At 42.7% G+C, this 25,583-nt stretch overlaps 1 protein-coding gene across 3 annotated transcripts in view; it reads left to right on the top strand.

Moving 5' to 3' along the window:
* The window catches only part of ITGA8 (integrin subunit alpha 8), a 216,116-nt gene that overhangs the window by 113,740 nt on the left and 76,793 nt on the right, over window positions 1-25,583 (top strand). For all 3 annotated transcript variants that reach the window (XR_009758065.1, XM_061586063.1, XM_061586064.1), the window contains exons 22-26: window positions 7,119-7,198; window positions 9,449-9,529; window positions 16,067-16,172; window positions 19,625-19,783; window positions 22,261-22,383. Coding sequence is in view for 2 of the 3 variants with exons in the window: in XM_061586063.1 (XP_061442047.1) it covers window positions 7,119-7,198; window positions 9,449-9,529; window positions 16,067-16,172; window positions 19,625-19,783; window positions 22,261-22,383 (549 nt within the window). In the remaining variant the exon portion in view is untranslated. The remainder of the gene's footprint in view (window positions 1-7,118; window positions 7,199-9,448; window positions 9,530-16,066; window positions 16,173-19,624; window positions 19,784-22,260; window positions 22,384-25,583) is intronic.

Here is a 25,583-nt window from a genome sequence, read left to right as displayed (position 1 = left end):
GATAATTCAATATACTCTGGACTGCGTCCCTTATGAACAATTTCTGAATGTAGTAGGTACATTTGAGTAAGAAAGGAATGACTCTACTAAGGACAAGTCACATGTGAATTTCCATAGTCTGATTATATTATTTGTTCTGTTATGGAAGAAGCACTAAAATGTTACACTTGGTTCTTACTATGGTTTGCTTACACCAGAGCCACTAGAATCACAATTAATGTTAGAATCACATAATTATTATTTACTTGTCATGAAATTTTAAACTTCTTTATTAAAGATGGGGTTTTTCAAAAGTTTCCACTCAAAGGCTTCTATACCAAACTAAGTTTCAGCAAAGTACTTGAACTTTTGAATTCTAGCACATTTATCTCTACGCTGCAGTCTACTGGTTCCCTATATTTATAGGTAAATATATACCTTTATAAGAATTGCTGATACCCATTCAATATTCGATGATGGGATGGACTTTAAGGTCATTATATATGTATGAAACGCCATTGGATATATAAACAATCCAACCAAAATTCATTACATTTTTTAAAAAATTATGTGCTTGGTTAGAATTATGTCACTGAGGTAAAATCTCTTCATGGATAGGTTCCTGAGACCTGATGGTGGGGCTGGATCAGTTCCCCTATGAGGAAAGGCTGCAACATTTGGGAAATTTTAGTTTAAAAAAAAAGTTCTGTAAGAGGTGTCATGACAGAGGTATAGAAAAATTAGGTATGGTGTGGAGAAAGTGGATAGTGAGAAGTTTGTTTGCTTGTCTCATGATATTAGAATCTGCAGCTATCCTAAGGAGTTGAATACTGGAAGTTTCAGGACAGACAAAAGAAAGTACACACACAGTGATTACTTAAATCACAGTGATTACTTAAACTGTGAAATTCATTGCGTACGCTGTAATGATGGCCAGCAACCTGGATGGCTGTATAAGGGTTATATATAAGGTTAGGCAAATTCATGGAGGAGAAGGTTGTCAATGGCTACTAGTCATGATGGTTGTTTACTACCTCCAATATCAGATGTGATATGCCCCTGAATACCAGTTGCTGGGGAACACAAGTGGGCTGTTCTAGGTGGGAAAACAACAAACACAAAAGACTTGCCTGGAAGGCGCAGCCCCTTGCTGAGATTAAAAGCAGCCAAAAGCTTAAACAGCCCCGCCCCTCGCTCAGGAAGGAAGCCTGAGAGAATACTAAAGAGTTAAGCCCCAGCTGATAGCCATCAGCCTCAAGTAACACATCATTGGCTGGCAGCAGTAGCTGGGAGGAACCAGCCACACATATAAAGTCAGAGCACCCTAGCGAGGGAGCCTGCTCCACGAGCTAGAGGGAGCCCCAGCTGACGAAGCGTCAAGGCGAGTTAAGCAGCAGAGTGAGTTCGGCAGCAGGGCGAGGAGGCCAGGGCCCCCCACTCTGCCCGTCTGTTCCCTGACCTCAACTGAACCGCAGTCTCCAACCCACCTTAAACAAAACTATGCAGGTAAGAAGCCAGCAGGGGTGTGGGGGCTTTCCAGTGTTTTGCACCGCCTGCAGCATGTACGACTATCTGCCTGTTGGACAGAAGTCATGGGTATGCTCTCGGTGCAATGAGCTCCTGGCTCTCCGGGAATGACTTCATTTCCTTGAGGCCAAGGTGGCGGACCTGGAAAAGCTGAGAGAGGCCGAGAGGTGTGTGGAGGAGGCCTTCAGGGACGTTATAGCTGTGTCCCACTCCAACAATGATAGCTCTCCTGCTATCATGGAGAACGATGGTCTCGGGGAAGGAGAGCATCCAGCTGAGGAAGAGGGAAACGATCCCTTAGAAGGGACCCATTCCTTGGGGGATGAGCAGCTATCCTCTCGTGCTGAGGATATATCTCCAGGGGGTGGAGGGATCCTTGTAGTGGGTGATTCGATCATTAGGAACATAGACAGTGGGGTGTGTGATGGGCGTGTAGACCGCAAGGTGTTTTGCCTGCCTGGTGCGAAGGTTGCGGATATCGCCCGTCGTTTAGACAGTTTGGTAGACAGTGCTGGGAAGGAGTCAGTGGTCGTGGTGCACGTTGGCACCAACGACATGGGGAAATGCAGCCGTGAGGTCCTGGAAGCAAAATTTAGGTTGCTAGGTAGGATGCTGAAAGCCAGGACCTCCAAGGTGGCTTTCTCTGAAATGCTACCGGTTCCACGCGCAGGACCAGCCAGACAGGCCCAGCTTCGCAGTCTCAATGCGTGGATGAGACGATGGTGTCGGGTGGAAGGGTTCGGATTTGTTAGGCACTGGAGAACATTTTGGGACAAGCCGGGCCTGTACAAAAGGGACGGGCTCCACTTGAACCAGAATGGAACCAGACTGCTGGCACTTAAAATTAAAAAGGTGGCAGAGCAGCTTTTAAACTGACTGAGGGGGGAAACCCGACAGGAGCTGAGAAAGGTCCGGTTCGGAATAAACCTCCCCCCTGGGATAAAAACCAAAGAAATGATGAAATTTTAAAAGGGGTAGGCCTAGAAGTAGGCATTGTGAGAGCAGGGGCACAGGATATAAATTCAGAAGAGCAAAATTACCACAGGCCTAACCACAAGTGCCAAAGACACTTGAAGAGAGACACTGCTTACAAGTGCCTGTACGCTAATGCTAGGAGCCTGCGAACCAAGATGGGAGAACTGGAGTGCTTGGTCTTAGAGGAGAGCATTGATATAGTGAGCATAACGGAGACCTGGTGGAATGGAGAAAACCAGTGGGATACGGTTATCCCTGGATATAAACTATATCGGAAGGACAGGGAAGGACGTATTGGTGGCGGAGTCGCTCTATACGTGAAAGAAGGCATTGAATCCAGCAAGCTCGAAACCCCAAAAGAGGCAGACTCCTCCACAGAATCGTTGTGGGTGGTGATACCGTGCCCAAGGAGGGACTTAATACTGGGAACGATCTATCGTCCCCCTGATCAAAATGCTCAGGGAGACCTTGAGATGAGATATGAAATTGAGGGAGCATCCAAACTAGGAAATGTGGTAGTAATGGGTGACTTCAACTACCCGGACATAGACTGACCGCATATGTGTTCCAGTCATGACAAAGAAGCAAAGTTTCTAGATATTCTAAATGACTATTCCCTAGAGCAGTTGGTCATGGAACCGACCAGAGGGACGGCAACCCTGGACTTAATCCTCAGTGGAGACCGGGACCTGGTGCGAGATGTAAGTGTTGTTGAACCGATTGGGAGCAGTGACCACAGTGCTATTAAATTAAACATACATGTAACTGGCCAATTGCCAAGAAAATCCAACACGGTCACATTTGACTTCAAAAGAGGAAACTTCACAAAAATGAGGGGATTGGTAAAAAGAAAGCTGAAAAACAAAGTCCAGAGGGTCACATCACTCGAAAGTGCTTGGAAGTTGTTTAAAAACACTATATTAGAAGCTCAACTGGAGTGCATACCGCAGATCAGAAAAGGTACCGCCAGGGACAAGAAGATGCCAGCATGGTTAACGAGCAAAGTCAAGGAAGCTCTTAGAGGCAAAAAGTCTTCCTTCAAAAAATGGAAGTCTTGTCCAAATGAAGAAAATAAAAAAGAACACAAACTCTGGCAAAAGAAATGCAAGAAGACAATAAGGGATGCTAAAAAAGAATTTGAGGAGCACATTGCTAAGAACATAAAAACCAACAACAAAAAATTCTATAAATACATTCAAAGCAGGAGACCATCTAGGGAGACAGTTGGACCCTTGGATGATAAGGGAGTCAAAGGTGTACTAAAGAACGATAAGGAGATTGCAGAGAAGCTAAATGAATTCTTTGCATCTGTCTTCACAGTGGAAGATATAGGGCAGATCCCTGAACCTGAACTAACATTTGCAGGAAGGGATTCTGAGGAACTGAGACAAATAGTGGTAACGAGAGAGGAAGTTCTAAGCTTAATGGACAATATAAAAACTGACAAATCACCGGGCCCGGATGGCATCCACCCGAGAGTTCTCAAAGAACTCAAAGGTGAAATTGCTGATCTGCTAACTAAAATATGTAACTTGTCCCTTGGGTCCTCCTCCGTGCCTGAGGACTGGAAAGTGGCAAATGTAACGCCAATCTTCAAAAAGGGATCCAGAGGGGATCCTGGAAATTACAGGCCAGTTAGCTTAACTTCTGTCCCTGGAAAACTGGTAGAAAGTATGATTAAAGCTAGATTAACTAAGCACATAGAAGAACAAGCCTTGCTGAAGCAGAGCCAGCATGGCTTCTGCAAGGGAAAGTCCTGTCTCAGTAACCTATTAGAATTCTTTGAGAGTGTCAACAAGCATATAGATAGAGGTGATCCAGTGGACATAGTGTACTTAGACTTTCAAAAAGCGTTTGACAAGGTACCTCACCAAAGGCTTCTGAGGAAGCTTAGCAGTCATGGAATAAGAGGAGAGGTCCTCTTGTGGATAAGGAATTGGTTAAGAAGCAGAAAGCAGAGAGTAGGAATAAACGGACAGTTCTCCCAATGGAGGGCTGTAGAAAGTGGAGTCCCTCAAGGATCGGTATTGGGACCTGTACTTTTCAACTTGTTCATTTATGACCTAGAATTAGGAGTCAGCAGTGAAGTGGCCAAGTTTGCTGACGACACTAAATTGTTCAGGGTTGTTAAAACACAAAGGGATTGCGAAGAGCTCCAAAAAGACCTCTCCAAACTGAGTGAATGGGTGGAAAAATGGCAAATGCAATTCAATATAAACAAGTGTAAAATTATGCATATTGGAGCAAAAAATCTTAATTTCACATATACGCTCATGGGGTCTGAACTGGCGGTGACCGACCAGGAGAGAGACCTCGGGGTTGTAGTGGACAGCACGATGAAAATGTCGACCCAGTGTGCGGCAGCTGTGAAAAAGGCAAGTTCCATGCTAGCAATAATTAGGAAAGGTATTGAAAATAAAACAGCCAATATCATAATGCCATTGTATAAATCTATGGTGCGGCCGCATTTGGAATACTGTGTACAGTTCTGGTCGCCTCATCTCAAAAAGGATATTCTAGAGTTGGAAAAGGTTCAGAAGAGGGCAACCAGAATGATCAAGGGGATGGAGCGACTCCCTTACGAGGAAAGGTTGCAGCATTTGGGGCTTTTTAGTTTAGAGAAAAGGCGGGTCAGAGGAGACATGATAGAAGTGTATAAAATTATGCATGGCATTGAGAAAGTGGATAGAGAAAAGTTCTTCTCCCTCTCTCATAATACTAGAACTCGTGGACATTCAAAGAAGCTGAATGTTGGAAGATTCAGGACAGACAAAAGGAAGTACTTCTTTACTCAGCGTATAGTTAAACTATGGAATTTGCTCCCACAGAATGCAGTAATGGCCACCAGCTTGGACGGCTTTAAAAGAAGATTAGACAAATTCATGGAGGACAGGGCTATCAATGGCTACTAGCCATGATGGCTGTGCTCTGCCACCCTAGTCAGAGGCAGCATGCTTCTGAAAACCAGTTGCCGGAAGCCTCAGGAGGGGAGAGTGTTCTTGCACTCGGGTCCTGCTTGCGGGCTTCCCCCAGGCACCTGGTTGGCCACTGTGAGAACAGGATGCTGGACTAGATGGGCCACTGGCCTGATCCAGCAGGCTCTTCTTATGTTCTTATGTTCTTATGAGAGTGCTCTTGTGCTCAGGTCCTGCTTGTGGGCTTCCCATAAGTTCCTGGTTGGTTACTGTGAGAACAGGATGCTGAACTAGATGGGCTTTTGGTCTGATTCAGCAGGGCTCTTCTTATTTTCTTACTTACTAAACTGAGTAAAACTCTATGCATTAACTCTGTGCATTAAACTATGGAGTTTTATTGCTGGCGTATGCAAACCACATTTGCCCATTATTAGTAGGAGTATCAAGGACTACAAGCCACCTTTAAAACTCATTGCCACACAAAGGCACCATCTGCTGCTCATTAGTTTCTTACAACAGGAGTGCAGTTTTGTTTAAAGTATTAAAGTGAGTCTAATGTGGTGTGGTCTCAGAGATCATCAGAACTGTGGTATGCATCAGCTCCAGTGGATCTCAAGGAACTGGATTACTACACAGCCTGTTGCCAGAGGCAGATGCTATAGACATGTCCTTAAAACTGCAGTAGATGTTTACTGTGGAATAGCTGTACAGCATAGTGGGCCAGCACTTGGTTGTTGTTGATGATGATGACCAGTGTATACTTGGATTCTTTACTCTGCAATCATTTGATGGATATTCATTTCATACATTTATGTATAAAGTCCATTTATACAGACTGCTTGCTATCTACAGACCTCAAAGCAGTTTGCAATAAAGAAAAATCCAAATGAATAAATAAATAAATATACAATAAACACAATGTACGTGATTTACATGAAGAAAAATCCAAATGCATAAATATACATATTCATAATAGCTATATCCATCAATTGTTGATTTTGATGTTATTATGTAATTATTATGAGGTATTTCTGTTGTAATTATAGTTTGGTGTTGTTGGCCACTCTAGATTTCTGTTATATAATCCAAGCAAGGGTCTGTTACTAAAAAAAATAATGCATTCTGGTTAGGCTATGAGTGGAACAATTGAAACTTCTGATATGCTGGAGGGGGCTTGCATGGAGCAGAAGTGTCCCTCTGCCCAGCCCTGCCCAGATCTGCCAGCCTCCACCAGCAGCAAGGTCTGTCATTGGCAGGGAAGCCTGGCCAGTGAGGAGTGCCCTGATGCACCTACCCAAATGGCACAATTTAGGTAATATTGCATTAAGAATATAAGAAAAGCTCTACTGGATCAGTCCAGAGGCTGATCTAGTCCAGTAACCTGTTCTTCCATTGGTGGCCATACAGGTGCCTATGCAAAGCTCATGCAGAGCATGAGGACAATTTGTCATTCTTCCTTCTAACCTTGAATAGCCCATCTGGTAATCTTCTTTGTTTATGGAGCCCAGAGTAAAAGAGCTGTTGGCTCTTTAAAGTTAGGAAGTGAGCAGGGGGTGGGCAACCAGAGCCTGAATAATTATTTGCAACACTGCATTTACATACCTTATATTTCAAAATGGCTGCTTAATAGTACCACTCAGGAGCAGTGTAGGTCAACTGAGACCTATCCCCTTAAATCTCATGTGTAGTTCAGTCTTCTAATTATTGAATTCTGATTCCTAGTTTTCTACAGGCATCAGATTTACTGTTCAGCGTTTTGAAAATGCCGAATTCAGCATCCAGTTTGAACTGCAAGTGAGAAGGTAAGCAGTTTTTTGTTTTTAACCAAGAGCACAGTTGCCTGGCTCTCTATACCCATGTCTGATTCACTGATTTATTTTGATCTAGTTCATATGCTTGTTTCCTGTCCCAATTACCAGTTTCTTGCTAGAATATTCCAAAGTGATTGAACACTTGAATCTAGGAAATAGAGAAAGTTATACAAAATAAATGTGTTTATTGTGATAATTCAGTTTTTGCTCTTTGGGGTAGAAGCAAGAATGTAATTTCTGAGTTTACAACGGAGATGAAGAACCCATAGTCCTCCAGATGCTGTTGGATTCCAATTTCCATCAGCCCCAGCCAGCATGATCAAGGGCCAGGGGTGATGGGAGTTGTATTCCAACAACATCTAGAGGGCCATAGATTCCTCACCCTTGGTTTAGAAGAAAATTAATGGTTCCTTATAAGAAGGGTTGTCAACATTTTAAGGCCACAGACACATTTGGAGATTTTGAGCAAGTGTCATGAGTGTCATTCCCTCTGGTCACTTCTCTCTCCCCATTTTTGAATCAGCCCACAGAGAGAGAGGGAGGGAGGAAGGAGGGAGGGAAGGAAGGAAGGAAGGAAGGAAGGAAGGAAGGAAGGAAAAGTGTAGCCACATGCACACACGCATTTTACTTTTCCAAGGGATCTCTGTAAAAGTCAGATCCAGTAGAATCAATCTGAGCATTAAAAACCACATCGAGCTGAAAGAAGAAGTGGGAAAGAGGGTCACTTTTCCAAATTCCTTCTTTAGTAGGTTAGTGGGGGGAACTCAAAGTCTTTGTGAGCACCAGGGGAAGACCTACAGGTGCTGTGTTCATAATCCCTGCTCTGTGGTATGTCATTGACAGAGAGATGATAAAGAAACTTGGTTTTTCTTCCCTTGAAAGGGTAGGAGAACCTCTGAAAAGTATTGTTTTCCTTGGGAGTTTCTTCATCATTCTCAGCAGTTACATCTTTAAGGAATGTTCAAAGCAAAGCTTACAAAGCAGAAGATAAGTTACCACTAGTCCTATCTAAATGTCAATGAATTTGGTGCAGTTGGTATACAAGCAAAGACTGCTGGATAAAAATATACATACAGTAAGGCCCTGCTCATACAGCGGTTTCCGTTCCGGACCCCCGCCGTAAAGCGGAAATCGCCGTAAAGCAAAACCCATTGACGATAATGGGACGCATCGCACGACAATGACGTCAAAATGGCGCGCGACGGAAAAAAACCACCGTAAAAACAGAACAAGCGCCTTAATGTGGGGACTTTCCCTAATTGAAAGCCGCCGCATTAGCGAAGCGCTGTAAAGCGAAGCGCCGTAAAGCGGGGCCCTACTGTATGTAATGGGGCTAAAAAGGAAAGTTTCCAAAGTGTAGCTGTCATCACTCTGGATATGTGTCATAACCACATAAAAAGATTTGTCTTCTGAAGTCCTTGATCTGGTTGCATCACTGGAACATGTAATCTGATTACTATAATAGTAAATATATTTTCATGTTGATATAATAATATACAGTAATGCTGTATGAGTTGTGGCATTATGAACACATTTCTCAGTTTTCAGCAAATGCATTTTCATATTCATTTAAATATGTACCTATATTATTAGTCCTTTTTAAATTTGTGAAATCAGCCAGTGTTAGTAGGCAGTAATGTAGTAGAGCTGTGATTTATCTCCAGACAAAGTGACACTGGAAGAAGCTAGTCTGTAGTGATAGTTTTAAAAGATTCAAACCCATGCAACAGTTGATACTTCCAAGTGTATTCGTTGTTAGCTAGGTGGTGCAGGGACCCTCTGGAGGTATTTGTAAACTCTTGTGCCTTCAAAGGATGGTGCAAACACAGAATACTACTGGCCTAATATTTTTCTTTTTATTGAAGAGTGTTAGCCACTGCCCTAAGCAACAGCTATTGTCCAATCATATTTGGGGAGAATGTTTCATAATCTATATCCTAATTTGGGTAGGTTATAATTAAGATGTTATGAGAGCATGGGGGGCATGTTATGAGAGCCGGTTCCTCCAGAGTTCTCAAGACCTTCATACATGAGCCATTTCCCCATGTCATGGAGACCATTATCCATTATCTCAGTGGCCCCAGACAATGAGGTGCAGCTTCCACTACACTGTTCCATCTCTGAAAGAAAGAATTGTTAATCTAATAAATGCTACAGCCTTGAGCATGATAGACTGAAGTTAAAATGCTTTCAGGTTTATGTATTTGAAACATAATTAACGTTTGCACAAATGTATTTCAGTTCCAACAAGGTTAATCCCAACAGTAATTTGGTTGACCTTCAAATCGACATAAGTGCAGTAGCTCAAGTACAGGTCAGAGGGTAAGTACATTTATTTTCACCCTGGACATAAAAAACTAACTATAACTGTTTGCTTAATTTAGTTTACTGCGATTGGGCAATATTTAGGCCACAGTGTTGATTCGGTCAAAGACTGGATTAAACTCAAACAGAGAGTTGATCCTACCATTAGGCAGGGTAAGGCAGCAGATTGCAGATGCTGGAATGCAAGGGGGAATCCCATCTATTTGTCCGGAGCCCCCCCAGCCATTCCTCTCTGGTGGAGGACATATCTGTGCTCTGTGCCCCCCCCCCAGCCTGCTCTGTCCCCTTTCATCTTGCTGTCCTCAAGTGTGTTAGAGGAAAGACTCCCATTGCCATAGTTGATGTAAGAATCAATTTCCAGCCCAGTCATCTTCTGTAATTGGAATGGAGGGGGGGCATCTTTGCCTCAGGCAGCAAAATGTCTGAGGCCATCCCTGCTCAAAATATCTTTCTAGTTTAGAAGTTCCACTGGTTTCTCATTTTACCAAAACAATTCTTCTCACAAAAGGTTTAATGCATAGGAGCCTGGAGTTCTGATACTACCCTATCATCCAAAGGGCAGATTGCATATATACAAGTGGGTATATTAACTTCACTGTGGAGAATAAAAAAAATGGTTGTAAAAAAGGGCCTTTGTTCCTCTTCTCTCAACATAGTTCTGGGCTACATGACAGGTTGCACATTGTGACCACACATCCCATTCGTTCATAGTGGTTGTTTCTGGTTTACCCAAGCACATTTGGATTAGTGCAGGGCATTAGTGCTTCTTTACATTCAGAACTCCTAAACTGAAAATATGGAAAGCAATTAAAAGTTAGAGAGAATAGAGCTGGCAGACCCAATGCCTTTGTTTTCTTAATAGAGTTTAGATGTGGGTCATAGTCCAGAGAGCTCCTTGAGGTTGCACTCTGTGCACTCAGTGGGATTCCCTTAGTGCAGCATTCCCACAGCCTCACAGATCGCTTCTAAAACTTCTCCAAGTTTCCAAACTAGTTTACATTGCAGCGTGGAGAACACTTCTTCCCAAAAAGATGGCCTAAGGCCCACATAACTCATGGAACTAATTGTGCAATTCACTGGACAGTGGCCACTTTCTTTAATAAGATATTGGCAATCTTAAGTATACTTTAATGAAAAAGTTTGCATATTCCTACACATCTACTTTGAACCAAGTGTCTAAAATTAAACATCTGTTGCTAAGAAGGATGCAGGTCATGGAATACAAAGAATAGTACCGGACATTAAAATCTGATGGCTCAACATAGCCAGTCTAAGCAATGTTTTTGTGGCTCCTATAGGTATATCCTGCCTGTTTAGCCTTTACGAACTTTGCATAAAATGAAACCATTTTCTGATCTCCAAAGAGATGTTAAAATAGATGTTGTTTGTGAAATAATACATCTTTGACAAAGTGGTTAGAGTGTTGGACTACGACCTGGGAGACTAGGGTTTGAATCCCCACACAGCCATGAAGCTTACTGTGTGACCTAGGGCCAGTCATTGCCTCTCAGCCTCAGAGGAAGGCAATGGTAAACCCCCTCTGAATACCGCTTACCATAAAAACCCTATTCATAGGGTCACCATAAGTCGGAATCGACTTGAAGGCAGTCCATTTTTCTATTTTGGCCAAACAAACCACTTAAAATGTCCATGCTTCTTTTTGTTGCTTGTTGCAAAACATTCCCTTTAAAAAGTAGAAGTTGTATACAATTAAATCCTCAGATTAGACCCATTGAAATCAATGAGCCCGTTAGTCATGTCTATTAACTTCAGTGGGTATACTCTGAGTAGGACTAGCATTGAATACCACCCTAACTGTTTATTATTGGTCCTTGGTGCTCTTCATGGGTGAGTTTAAATGGATATATTGTAATTTTTCCAGTCTGGTTATTTGTATTTGTTATTAACTATTTATCTAAGAGATGTCCCCTTAAGATATTTGTGTAAATTTGGAGCAATGCCCTGTTTGGAAGAAGCCTGTGATTAGGTTCATGCACACCTGCCTCTTCCTTAAAGCCTGGAGTTCCATGTCACGAGGATGAAACCAACATTCCTGCCCTTCCTCTCTGCTGTACTTAGAGCCTTGGAAAGCTGTTGTATTGTTTGGGGGCAGGGAGAGTACAAGAAAGCACTACTACTAGGCAATTATCTATGCATTCATCACTTCCCCCCCCCATTTGACTCAAACATGGATATTGAGTACCCAGCTTGGCTGTGGTGGAGAACCCCACAGATGGGAAATGGAATTGTGGGAGATACAGTGGGGAGGAGATAGGCTGAACCCAGACCATGTCTGCCATATGGAGTACCAAAACTTAGGACTGCTTTACACAGCAGTCATGTTTGCTGCAGATACATAGGTGTTTTCCATACTAGGATTGGTTTAGGTATAATATCAAACTATGGTTTTGGTGCTACACAAATGGGACCTGAAGGACCCTTGGGTTCATGTGCTTTCTCCTCCTATTGCGTGATGCAGTTCCCCCCTCTCCTCGTTGGTTTGTGATAAACCATAGTTTATTGTTTCATCCAAACTGACAAACTATTGATTTACTTGTTAGCTATGTTTGTTTGTTTGTTTATATCCCTCCCTTCCTCCCAACAGGAGCCCAGGGCGGCAAACCAAAGCACTAAAAACACTTTAAAACATCATAAAAACAGACTTTAAAATACATTAAAATAAAACTTCATTAAAAACAGTTTTTTAAAAAGCTTTCAAGACATCTTTTTTTAAAAGGTTAAAAACATATTGTTTTTTAAAAAAAGGTTTAAAAAATATTAAAAAGCAATTCCAGCACAGACGCAGACTGGGATAAGGTCTCAACTTAAAAGGCTTGTTGAAAGAAGAAGGTCTTCAATAGGCGCCAAGAAGATAACAGAGATGGCACCTGTCTAATGTTTAAAGGTGGGGAATTCCACAGGGTAGGTGCCGCCACACTAAAGGTCCATTTCCTATGTTGTGTGGAACGGACTTTCTGATGGTATCTGCAGGAGGCCCTCACCTGCAGAGCGCAGTGATCGACTGGGTATATAAGGGATAAGATGGTCTTTCAGGTATCCTGTTCCCAAGCTGTATAGAGCTTTGTACACCAAGACTAGAACCTTTAACTTGGCCTGGTAGCAAATGGGCAGCCACTACATTTCTTTCAGCAGTGGGGTGACATGTTGGCAATACCCTGCCCCAGTGAGCAGTCTCACTGCACCAGTGGCAGCTTCTAGGCCAACCTCAAGGACAGCCCCACATAATGCGCATTACAGTAATCCAGCCTGGAGGTTACCAGTGCGTGGACAACAGTGATCAGGCTATCTCGGTACAGAAACGGACGAAGCTGGTAAAAGGCACTCCTAGCCACTGAGGTCACCTGGGCCTCTAGCAACAAAGATGGATCCAGGAGCACCCCCAGACTACAAACCGGCTCTTTCAGAGGGAGTACAACCTCATCCAAAGCAGGCAACTGACCAATTATCTGAACTTGGGAACCACCAACCCACAGCACCTCTGTCTTGCTAGGATTCAGACTCAGTCTATTGGCCCTCATCCAGCCCACCACCAAGTCCAGGCAGTTGTCCAGGGCTTGCACAGCCTCTCCCAATTCAGATGTTACAGAGAAATAGAGCTGGGTATCATCAGTGTACTGCTGATATCTTGCCCCAAATCTCCTGATGACTGCTCCCAAAGGCTTCATATAGATGTTAAACAGCATGGGGGACAAGATGGTGCCCCGCGGCACCCAACAGCAGAACTGCCAGGAGGCCAAAATACAATCGCCCATGCTATTCTCTGAAGCGACCCTGGAGATAGGATCAGAACCACTGTAAAACAGTGCCTCCAATACCCATCTCACCAAGTCACCCCAGAAGGATACCATGGTTAATGGTATCAAAAGCCTCTGAGAGATCAAGTAAGAATAACAGGGTCGCACTCCTCTGTCCTCCTGATAAAGGTCATCCATCAGGGCGACCAAGGCCAATTCAGTCCCATAACCAGGCCTGAACCCAGACTGGAATGCGTCAAGATAATCTGTTTCATCCAAGAGTACTTGCAATTGCTGTGCCACAACCCTATCAATCACGTTCCCTAAGAAGGGGGTATTTGCAACCAGTCGGTAATTGTCGCAGACCAATGGGTCCAGGGTGGGCTTTTTCAGGAACGGTTCAGGGCGGCTGGAACCATTCCCTCTCGCAAAGGTGCATTGACCACACCTTGGATCCACTCGGTGAAACCCCCTTGGCAAGCTTTAATAAGCCAAGAAGGGCAAGGGTCGAGAGGACACATTGCTGGCCACATCATCGCAAGCACCTTGTCTACGTCATCAGGCTGCATCAACTGAAACCTTTCCCAAGAAGTTGCAGCAGACATTGCACTGGACATTATGCTTTGTGTATGCCCTGCAAACCCCTGTTTGATCCTGGTTTGCAAGCCTAATTTGCAGGTCAAGCAGAAACAATGGTTTGCAATTTGGATGAAAATATAAACTATGGTTCAGCGCAAACCACTGAAGGAGGAGGAATCATGGCAAGTTTGTGTGTGTGGGAGGGAAGTGCACAGTTCAAGGTCTTTAAGTCTCATTCACATAGCATCAACTGATGGTATGGTGTTACATCTGAACCTGCCTGTTAAGTGTAAATGATAGAGATGCATCTATACAAACATCTGCATTGTCAAAGTTGGGTGGGACCTGCTGAGGGCCAAGGAAGACATGCAACTAACTTTTAAAAGCATAGCCGCTGACTCATCATTGACTGGGCTGAACAAGGCCCAATTAGCTGGTCTCATGCGCCACTCACTGGGGAGCATCTATGTTAAAACAGATATTGATAGATTGCGATACTATGTGTTTGAAATTAGTATTCAATTGCTTTATATAATTGTTTCTTTGTATTTGCTTATAGCTCAAAGTACAGAGAAAAATGAGTTAAAATGGCAAAACCATCTGCAGCAGTGGCAACTTTAAAATCAGCACAGAACTGTTTTTACAGCAACACTGCTGTAGGTGTTAACTGCTGTGGGGTCTGGATACTACTTAAACCTGATTACTGTTAATAAATACAGAAATGTAATTCTGGGCAGGACCAGTTCCCAGATGTACTAGCCAGAATTAACCAAAATGGGACTTTAAAAGGGAAAAACACATAATCTTTTACTTTCATACTTCTACGGTTGTGTACAGGGAATTATTTCTATAAAGCAACAGAAGCAACTTTCCCCAACTTCCACCCCACCTTGCTAGTGTAGCAAAATCCCTGATCTGCCACCAGTAGCTTCATAACTGTACAAACATAGTAGGCTGGGGGATATATTGGCACCATCATCTTCATTGCAGATTCTTCTGTGGTTTACATATAAATCAATAAGTAGCAAAATGTACCAAACCAGATTACAGTCAGCTTCTGGTGTATTACATTTAATGGATTTTCCCTTTATATGTTTGCTCTTAATGGATTTTACCCTTATTTTAAAATTTTAACTATTTATTGTATTTATAGCTCTCATTATCTCCAAGGAGTTCCTGGCAATTTTCTACACTCCTCCTTTTGTCCTCACGAAATAGGTCAGGCTGTGCGAAAGAGAGAGAGAGAGAGAGTGACCAGCCCCAGGTCATCCAGTGAGCTTCATGGCTCAACAGGAATTTAAATGTGTATCTCTCTGGTTCTAGATAAGGGGTAAGGAAACTGTGGCTCTCCAGATGCTGTTGGACTACAAATCCCATCAGTCCCTGCCAGCAAAGCAAGGAATTATGGGAGCTGCGTGGGAGATCTTTCCCAGGTGGCATCTGTATTGCAGTTGTTTTTAAGATGTTTGTTTTTACTTTTTATTTACCACCCTGGGCTCCTTTTTGGAGGAAGGGCAAGATATAAATATAATAATAAATAAAATAAAGAATATCAGCCACAGGTATTCCCTACCCCTGTTACAGACCAACACTCTAAACTGCGGAGGAGGGGAAATGGATCTTGACAGATGGGCAGTGCTAGTCACCTGATGCCATTATGACTTCACATGACAACTTGAAATTCTGTTTGGAAGAGGTTTTAATATAAACCACTTGCAAATGGACTTCAAAGGTGAAATGTCTCAGCACCAATCAGCTGATGGGCACTAAGTGATATCACTTTGAAGTTTATATGCATTTACGATAGAAACAGCTTACAAGCAGACTTCAAAGTGATGGCAGCTACACCTTTACTTGCTTCACATCTGACATCATATATGACATCAGGGTAGGGCAGGTGGATGTGGTTTGGTGGAAATGGCCTCCCAGGTCAAATTAGGGCCCTGCCAGACCTAATTAGCCTAATAGGCCAGAGGCTCCCCACCCGTGCTCTAAACATTATACCACATTCCCACTGTTTTTAAAGACATAGACATGGATGAGTTCATTGAAAAATTCCCAGTCTCTTACTGTCAATTTCCAGTTGATATCCATTTTTATTTTTATTTTATAGTTTGAATCAGATTTAATGCTTTGCGTTTGTTAAACATAGTATAAGTGACAATTCATCCAACATGGCAATGATTTTGGACCATTTCAGAGTCTCTCATCCTCCACAAATTGTTCTGCCAATTCATAACTGGGAACCAAAGGATGAACCTACTAAAGAAGATGAGATTGGACCTTTGGTAGAGCATATATATGAGGTACGATATATCACACACATTGAAACCCTTGACATTCAAGGGATTTATGGAATAATGTTTCCGCAGATGCACAAATGAAATTCTTCTCTGCCAGTGTTTGTATCTATAATCAGAGCCACAATCTCCATCTAGCATCCAAACAGGGCAGGACAGGAGGAAGAAGGGAAGAGGAGGGGAGGGAGGGAGAAGGGGAGGGGAAGGAGATAGCGGGAAGGAAGGAGAGAGGGAGGGGGAGGAGGGGAAAGGCAGGTCTGATCATTTGCATGCTTATTGAGTTCAATGGCATTTACTCCTATGCAATCATGCTTAGGATCAGGGCCGGTTCTAAGGGGTGGCCAAGTGGGGCACTGGCCGAGGGCCCCTGCGCTCCTCTTCTGCAATCCGCGGCAGGATTGCTGCCGCAGATAGCAGGGCAGGAGCTTCAGAGCTGCCCGCCATTCCCCTGCTTCACCTATCTTTCTCTCTGCTGTTTTTTGCGGCTGCGCGCACAGGTTTGCCATCAATCAAGATGGCGGCTGAGGTTTCCCAAAGGGGCTGAAGCCTCTGCTGCCATCTTGGTTGATTCCCCTCACAGAGCTACATTCCCCAGAAGAGGGGCTGCCTGTTAAACCACTCTGGCCACTGGAGCTCTGTCAGGGGACTAGGAGTAGTCTCCTAACAACTCCCAGCACCCTTCACAAACTACACTTCTCCAGATTCTATGGGGGAAGCCATGACTGTTTAAAGTGGAATAAATGTCTGGCATGGGTGTGGTCCCCTGATTAGCCAAGCCATACAGCTGTTAGTCTGGCTTTTAGAACACTGACTGTTGGTTCTTACTGAGCATGCCTGCACTATCATAGACTCCAATGTTAAATTTCAGCCATGATTTTTTTAAACTGCAGAAGATGAAGGTCAGAGTATGAGGCAAGGTCAGTAATAGGATTACAGGTACTCTGTAAACATGGCTGATTTTTAATTAATTTCAACAAATTATGAAACCACTGACAGAAAAAAGTCCAATGGGTCTGGATTTTTTTCTCTTGTTTTACACTTTAAACTTTCAATTCTCTCTGAGTGTTTTGTGTGTCACTATTAAAACTTAGAGGGTTGCTAAGCATTTCTGAGTTCAGGACTGTAAGTCTTATAAGGTTTTGTTTTGAAATGAGCGTATGGGAAATAGCAGAATAGCATGGGGGATGTTTTCAATTTAACATGCCGGAACGTGAAAAATCCATGCTGGCTATACCATACAGCCACTCTCGTGGCTGTATAATAATGCTGTAACCTACCCTGGGACCTTCTATGAAGGATGGGTAAGAAATATAAATCATCATCACTATCTTATCCTAAAGATTCACTGATTAAAACACAAGCAGGCACCCAAAAATGAACATTTGGGGTGCGGGTGGGAGGAGCAGTAACGAATTGGAAAATTATTTCTAAATTGATGGATAGCTCATGTTTGAGGGTGAAACAGTATGTTTTACATATGGTCCCTGTTTACAAGCCAGTAGGCAAGACAGAGTGGGTAATTTCAGAAGGAACTATAGATGAGAAAACATAAACAAAATTATGAGCTTAATGCTGCAGTCCTATACACACTTCAATAGGAGTAAGTCTCATTACTTAGTGGATCTTACTGTTGAGTATACATTTATAGGATGGCAGTCCAAACCTTGCAATCGTGTTGTAGTTGTGTTATATATTAAGAAATCTCAAGACAGGGCCAATTATTCTGTTCATAATTTGGAATCATGTCTAATACTCTGATTAGCTTGTATGATGAACACTCCCATCATGATCTTAGACTGTGATCCTTTAGAAAGACCATTTCTTGGGAAATACAAATCCAGGTGATGGCTCTAAGTAATTTGATTTGAGGTTGTAATAGTGGTAAGAAGCCAGATGTGAAATATGCTGATATCATATCAAGGGCAAAAGGAGACCAGCAAATTTCAACAATTTGCAATGAGGTTTGAGATACTGGCTGGACTGGGATCACATTCACATATTTGTTTCTTATAGGCCAGCACAGCAATACAGTTGGCTGCTGCTGATGCATATGTAAGTTCAAGGGGAAAGTCTGGCTTGTGGTGCAGCATCAATGGATGTGGAATTCTGCTAGCTGATGATCCCTTGCACAGTTGCACCTGATTCTCAGGCACTCTGGAAACATTTGGAACATTGGCCTCGCATGCAGATATGGCAATACTAATGTTTAGAACAAGGTTCCAGTCAGCTTAAAACACATATGGACTGGGTGTTAAGTTGCCAAATAGTCTTGGTCACTGTAATATGGAAAAACATACCTCTTCCACAGGATAATCAACTATCCTAATCCACTCACTTTGTTCCTTTATTATTCTGTTCCCCATAAGTTAAAACTAAAAAAGGAATAGTGAGTGATATATGATTGTAAGGATGTTTCTTTCCAAGAAAATGGATATATGCTAATTAAGAAAATGGATATATGCTAATTAAGAAATTAGTCATGTTCTTGGAACATGTCACATCTGTATTGTATTGTACTGTGCTTGTGGTGGTGAAGCCTATGGCACTGATTGGCTGAATGTTCAACTCAGAATGTTCAGTTCTTCAGGAAAGAAAGAAGTTTGCAGACTTGCTTCTGTGAACATTGTCATTTTAGCTGGCATTAAAACTAGTTTGGCTGAGACTTGGGAAGCGGCAGTATGAGGCAAGGAAGGAACAGGGAGCCCAGAAGGTAGGTGGCTGAAGGACAGGTACAGAGTAGGCACTGGACTGAGGAAGGGGAACCTGAAGGAAGTGTAGATGAAGCATGAGGCTTCAGGAAAAGAAATTGAGGAAAGAGGAGATTAATTAAAGAAGAAGCTTTGCAGAAACTTCAAAACACTTAAGACTGAGGAGCTGTACACTATTGGAGCCGGGAGAGAAGAATGCTAGGGAAACTGGTCAAGAAAATAGCCAAAAAAAGGGAGGGGAACCTGTGGCCCTCCAGATGCTACTGAACTACAGCTCCCATCATCCCTGATGATTAACCATACTGGTTGGGGCTTATGGGTTGGAGTCCAACAACATCTAGAGGGCCAAAGTTTATTCACTACTGAATAAAAAAAAGGGGGGGAAGAACATTGGCAGTGATCTGAGAAGCAAGACTCCAAGGAAACAATGAGGGAGATACAGAGTTGAAAGAAGGAGTCTAGAAGAAAGTAGGTTGGGGCAAAAACTATGCAAAAGGCCTAGAGAAATGAAGGCCTATGAACAATTGTCTAGAAGGAAGTGGGCATGGAAAGAAAGGACTAGTGAGGAAGTGGGACTAGTGTCTAGGCCTAGAGTCTGGAGCAAGGGAATTATGACAGTTGTAGCAACTTGACAACGAGAGCCAAAAAATATTGGGGCAGGGCGAGGACAGAATTGATGTGAACCAACAAGCAGAATCATTGGCTTGCAGGTTCCTAGTTTAATTTATTTTCATTTTTTTTAATCCATAGTTGCACAATGTCGGACCAAGTGCCATCAATGACACTGTCTTGTATGTGGAATGGCCAGTTCTGAGCAGAAAGGAATTCCTCCTTTACATCCTTCACATTCAGTCACATGGTCCTCTCCAGTGTCAAACCAGCTCTGCAATCAACAGTTTGGAAATAAAGGTAGGATGTTTACATGGAATTTCTTAGTTCACCTATATGGTAAACGTCTCTTTATTTGGACTCCTCTAAATTTTGTCTCTCAAATAAGTTACTGCTAGAAGTAGTTTTAGACTATTTTCATTGAAGTCCCACAGAGCAGGGATGGGAAAACTGCTGGACTAAAACAACTATCATCCCTCACCAGTGGCCATACTAGCAGGTGCTGATGGGAGTTGGAGTCCAAGAACAACATGAGGAGGACCAGAGGCTCCCCGCCCCTGTTCTAGACTGTTTTCATCTAAGGACCACAGCATGTGGCAGCTGCTCCATACAGAGCATAGGAAATGGCTTACCATCTATTTCCAACCACTGGGTGATACTAGCACAAACCCTCAATTTTTGCTAGTTTGCAGGTGTACAGTGAAGATGCCACAACTACAAGGGAAACTGTTCGACATGAAGAGCCTGGCAGGTGGAGCAGTTTTCCCATGGTTTTATTTCAGGTGACCTCTAATGCAGCTGCTGGTATGATTGAATCAGCCCCAAAGAAGTAACTTCTTGGTGTCATTGTTATCTATTCTTAGGCACCAGTAGCCATTCTTCCACGGTGTAGAGAGAATCGTTGGCTGAGGCTGCAGTCCTAACCTCACTTATGTGGAAGTGAGCCCAGTTGAATTCAATAGGATTTACCCCAGAGCAGACATGGTTTAGGATTTCACTGTAAATGTATTGTGTTATGCTGTGAGTATAAATGGTTGCTTGTGGATTTTCCCCCCAAAACACACCGGAATTAATCCTGTCCTCATACCAAAATCTTCCCCAAGCAATGCTTGTGGAAGTCCATTTTTAATTTGTCAAAATAATCCTCCTGTAGCTTGAACAATGTTGGCGAATATGTCATGGAGCATTCAGTTTGTCCCTGGGCAAATGCAGGATGGTCTAGATTTAAGCCATCCATGAGCCAATTGTAATACAATTATTTTCTTCTGTGGAAAAATGCCTGGGGAAGAATGCAGCTCCTGGCTAGTGAGGAGAGAGCTAAACCATAAGTCCTAGATCACATGGCATGCTAAGCCAAAGATTGGCTTAGCTCAGTGTGGCCTGGCAGTAAAGATCCTGCATAGGAGCAAAGAGGCTATGAATTCTCTAGGACCACACCCAGTCTCATAGTTTCATTTGCTATGTTGTTGGGGAAGGGACAAATATTTGATTCAGCTTGCATCTAAAGGTAAACTTACCTAATTCACACTTTCTGAAACAATATGTGAACTGAAACATAGTCATCCTTCAAAATTGACACTTCTGTGCCATGCAGTTCTCAGGCCAATTAATGTGCACAAAAACTTACATACGAGGGTTGTGTACATAAAAATGCATGCATTGGTGAAAATAACGTACAAAAAGACATTACATTAGAGGGGAATGCATAAAAATGCAATATATGAGGCAAAATTGTATACAAAAATGATATTCAGAGAAATTCACACTAAAATGCTGATGAATTTTCAAAAGGTTTTTTAAAAAAAGCAAACTGATGTGGAAATGCGGAGAACTGAAGATTGGAAAAGGGAGAAAATGAGGGAAACCAAAACTGACAGATTTGCCCCTCCCTTTATGTGGTGTCTCTTTTTTTATTGACTAGGTTGTGCCTTTTTCTTTCTGCCTTTCTTCTTTCTGTTATGCGTGATGTGTTCTAAATTGTTTCATTATCTTCATTGTTCTCCTCTGAGATCTTCCCAGTTCTTTGTTTCTGAAGTAATACCAAGATCACTTTTGTTGCCAGCATCAAAGTATGAGCTGTATAATGTTTTGATTTAATTTGTTCAACCCTGTTAAAAAAAGTTCAGATTTACTCTAGTCGCAAGACTCACATCAGAAAATAATTTCTCTGTTTCTTCCGAAATCCTCCATTTGCAGAAAAACAAAAATGAATAAAAAATAATTATTGTAATTAGGAACAAAAACCCAAATATCAACAAAAACAAATGTTAGTTCTAAGATTTCTTCAACATATGTTATATCTGGAGCCATTTGTCCAGCGGGTTCCCCCCCCCCCAATTCAGAAAACCTCAATTGGAATAATTAGGTTTCCAGAAAGTTTTTTTTAAAAAAGTGATCATACCAAAAGTATTTACTGGTGCCAGTAAAACTATTCACTACTACCCACAGGATTTCTAGACACCAGTAGAGTGTTGCTCAGTTTCCATCTGCATGACAATGGACAGAACCGAGATCCAAGAGCTTAACTAATACAAAATATAATCACAAGAGTTATTCAAACAGCAAAAAAAAAAGAAGTTATCTAGTCTTTTTAAACAAAATATTTTACAACATCTTTCTGGGCAGTAGTTAATCCTCCTGCTGGTTGAAGAGCGCAAAGTATAAGCTTTCAGAAAAGAGCTGTTAAATGAAAAGAAGAAAAGTTAGTATCAAACCCACGATCTCTGTTAGAGCAATTGTAGAGTATGTTTACAGCTCTCTTTTCTTTCCCTTTGCAGTTTGCTGTCCCAGAGGACACTCCAGAACTTGCTGCTTTTTTGCGCAACTCCTCCATTCCTCACTATGTTGGACGGAGGGAAGCCAAAGTGGTGGAGTATCAAAAGAACTCTGCAAAAGTTCTGGTGAGATAGCTGAAGGTTGTAGTGCCACATACTGAAAGCTTCTGAACGCAGTTTTAAGGATGGGGCGGAGTGGAGGATTGCTTTTATTCTGATGTTGGTATGGCCAGCAACAATTCCACTTCCCTTAGTATTGGGGGGGCAGGATTATGCTGTAAGCTTTAACTATCTGTTCTTACGTAAACAAAGAACTAGATGCAGAAACACTCAGGTACTAGTTATTGGGTACCACATATAACTCCATCCCGTGTCTAAATAAACTTCTGGCAATCAACCACACAGATCTGGAGTTCTGAGGGCCAATTTTTAGTGTTAAGCTGAATATGAAATTACCAACAGTAATACAAATGTGGTGAGCATCATGCACAATCAGAGATAACATTTGCTTCTCAGATTCATGTATCTCTCAGGCTTCTCTCATTTTCAGGGATTGTGAAGGAGCGTCCATAGGTAGGCTGGTAGAGCACATACTTAGCATGTAGACAGGGGTGTAGCTATCCAGGGTTGCAAGCAGGTATAGACCTTACTTTTTGGGGAGCAGGGTCCCAATGTACAAACCAGTCAGTGAAAAGAGGAGCATGTTAGCCAGTGAGAAGACTCTTCTCACTTGCCTAACAACATGCTTCCTAGTCCTTTTGTGGTGATTGGAGCCAATCAGAGTGAAAGGAGGTGAGTCAGTCCGTGAGAAGACTCTTCTCAGCAGCAAACACATGCATCCCCTTTCATGCTGATGGGTCCCTAGGGTAAGTGAGAAGGCAAAGTACCTTGGTCTCCCATACCGTAGTCCCACACTTGGCTTCATTTCAGAATTCTTAAAACATATCTGGCAACGTTTAGCCCCCATAGAGAGAGAGACTGAGTGGGGGTGAGGGGGAAAGCCGATGCACACAGCAGTTTTATTCTGGATTTATAATTCTGTAATTGTGGAAGAGAGATTGAATCCTGGAGGCATGACTGTGAGGGGGCATGACGTGACAATCCTGAAGGGACCCTGCACTTCTGAATTTCCCACTACACTACTATATGTGGAAGGTCCCAGGTTCAGTCCCCAGTCTCTCCTATTAAAGAATCTCAAGTAACAGGGCTAGGAAAAATCTCTGCCTAAGACCCTGGAAAGCTGATGCCAGTTAGACAGTACTAGACTAAATGTATCAATGGTCTTTCTCAGTGAAAGGCACCTTCATATGTTTATATGATATCCCTGTTTTGAACCTTTTTTAAAGATATCCACTATTATCCATGCAAAACCCCTGATTCTCACTGTGTGCTTCTCATTGCAACCACAATCATGAAATAAAGAGGCAAGACACAGGTGAAGTTGGGTGAAAAATTGGCCCATGTTTATTAAACTTAACTTTAATAAACTTTATTAAATGAACAAACTGTGTGCAGTGTGCATGTGTGGGAAACCAGATATTCAATCCCTTGGACGAGACCCACCTTGCCATATAAAAGGGTGTGTGTGTGCCTAACTTCCACCCCCTTTTCATCGGCCCTACCCTAAAGATAAATAGGGAGGCCTTCCTGACTCACCCCCTCCTGGTGCCACACAGCTCCGAGTGGGTAGCACAGGTTAGCCCAGATCCCTACCCTGCCAACAGACCACCACAAACCCAAAGGCCAGTCTTCGGTGTCACCTTTCACCTTAAAGATGCCTAAGGGTGCTCGCCAATAACCTAATCTGTAAACCTCCCGCACATAGCTGCCACAGAAGAGGACAAGCCTCTGCTTCGCCCTCTTTTCTCCACCTGCAGGGAATAATGTCATGCAGGGCACACTGCAGATCCTTCAGAAAGAAATTGTTGCCCAAGTCTGACGAATGAACTCCATTCAGCTGACAGAGTTTCACCCTTGAACACTTCACCCCAGGGTGAAGAACAACCTCCCCATGCAAGTCTGCAAGGGCAAGGTGGATTTCCCTATTTACTTTTTTACAGGCCTGATTAAGGCACCTAGGGTCTCCCTCAGCCCTCTAAACCCACTTGGGAAGCATGTCCAACCAAATAATTAAGGTCCAGGGCCAACTCTGTTGAATAACTCCAAAAGTCCAAACAGGCCTGAACAATAATGGGTCATGGGGTAGGGGGTTCAACCCCACCTGCTCTGTTCAGTGCCAAGGGATTTTGTGGCAGGAATGCCCCATTTGTGGGGGGTCACATGCCTTCTCCAGCTGCTCTAGATTTAGGAGTTTTAGGCCTGCCCAGCATGGCAAGAAACCCAGCCCTGGGATTAAGGATATGGCAAAAGGGCCCCAGGCCAATCAGGCTTAGGGAGCTTTGTGAGTTGTTGGTTCTTTACCCAAATAAGCTGCATGCCGTTTATCTCAGGGAGGGATTGCCCATTCACATCGGGCAATCCCACTGTATCCCCGACCTTCGCACAGTGAGTGGGAGAGTCTGAAGGGGACATAAACATGTGCAGCTGAATGGGCTTAGGAGCCTCAATATAGTCAGGAACCCTGCATTATCAGGGTTGCTAAACACAAGATGGCCTCTACGTATATTCAGCTGAACACACGTAGGAGCTCTCTTCAGTTATTCCCGCTCAATACAGGAAGGTCAGGATGAAATGGACATGTGCAGTGCACATCCATCCATCCTCCCCAGTTTGAGCTCTCATGTGTTCTTTTGGAACACCTGAAGAGGGATTGTGTTTAACAGCTGTTAGAAGTACCGCTAGGGTAGCTGCCAAAAGGGAACTCAGCTTATTTGTTTCCCAGTTCTTTTATATTAAAAACAAAATTACCTAAATTTAAGTTTTCATTTTATTGTTTCTTGAAAATAAGAATGGAACAGCTGTTCCTTCCAGATACAAAAAAAATCATTCTGTGATTTGCGAAGGAGTTGTTTTCTCCCACCTTCAGGGTTTTTTTCTCTCCATAAGGTTTTGTTGTTGTTGTTGTTTATACTTTTGCAAACCATGGGGTTGCATCAAGCCTGCTAATATCTCCCTCTTTTGCATGGATAGTGCCATTTTGGCTACATAAGGTTCATCCATCTCCCCTGAACTTTGCAAATAGAGAAAATAATATGGCACAGAAAAAGTTAGATTCTGCATGAAATTTAATACAAGCACATCTCCATACCTCTTTTCTTAACAGAGAGATCAAGTTTTGTTTTGTTGTAGGAGAAAAGCCTGAAATTATTAAGCGATTTAATTTGATTTTTAAAAGAGTATCTTCTCAGTTACCTTGGTTTCTTATT

Source organism: Rhineura floridana, chromosome 10, assembly GCF_030035675.1.
Source record: "Rhineura floridana isolate rRhiFlo1 chromosome 10, rRhiFlo1.hap2, whole genome shotgun sequence".
In the NCBI taxonomy this organism is placed as follows: Eukaryota; Metazoa; Chordata; class Lepidosauria; order Squamata; family Rhineuridae; genus Rhineura; species Rhineura floridana.
Note: the sequence above shows the minus strand (reverse complement) of the source record. Positions and strands in the feature narration are given on the sequence as shown.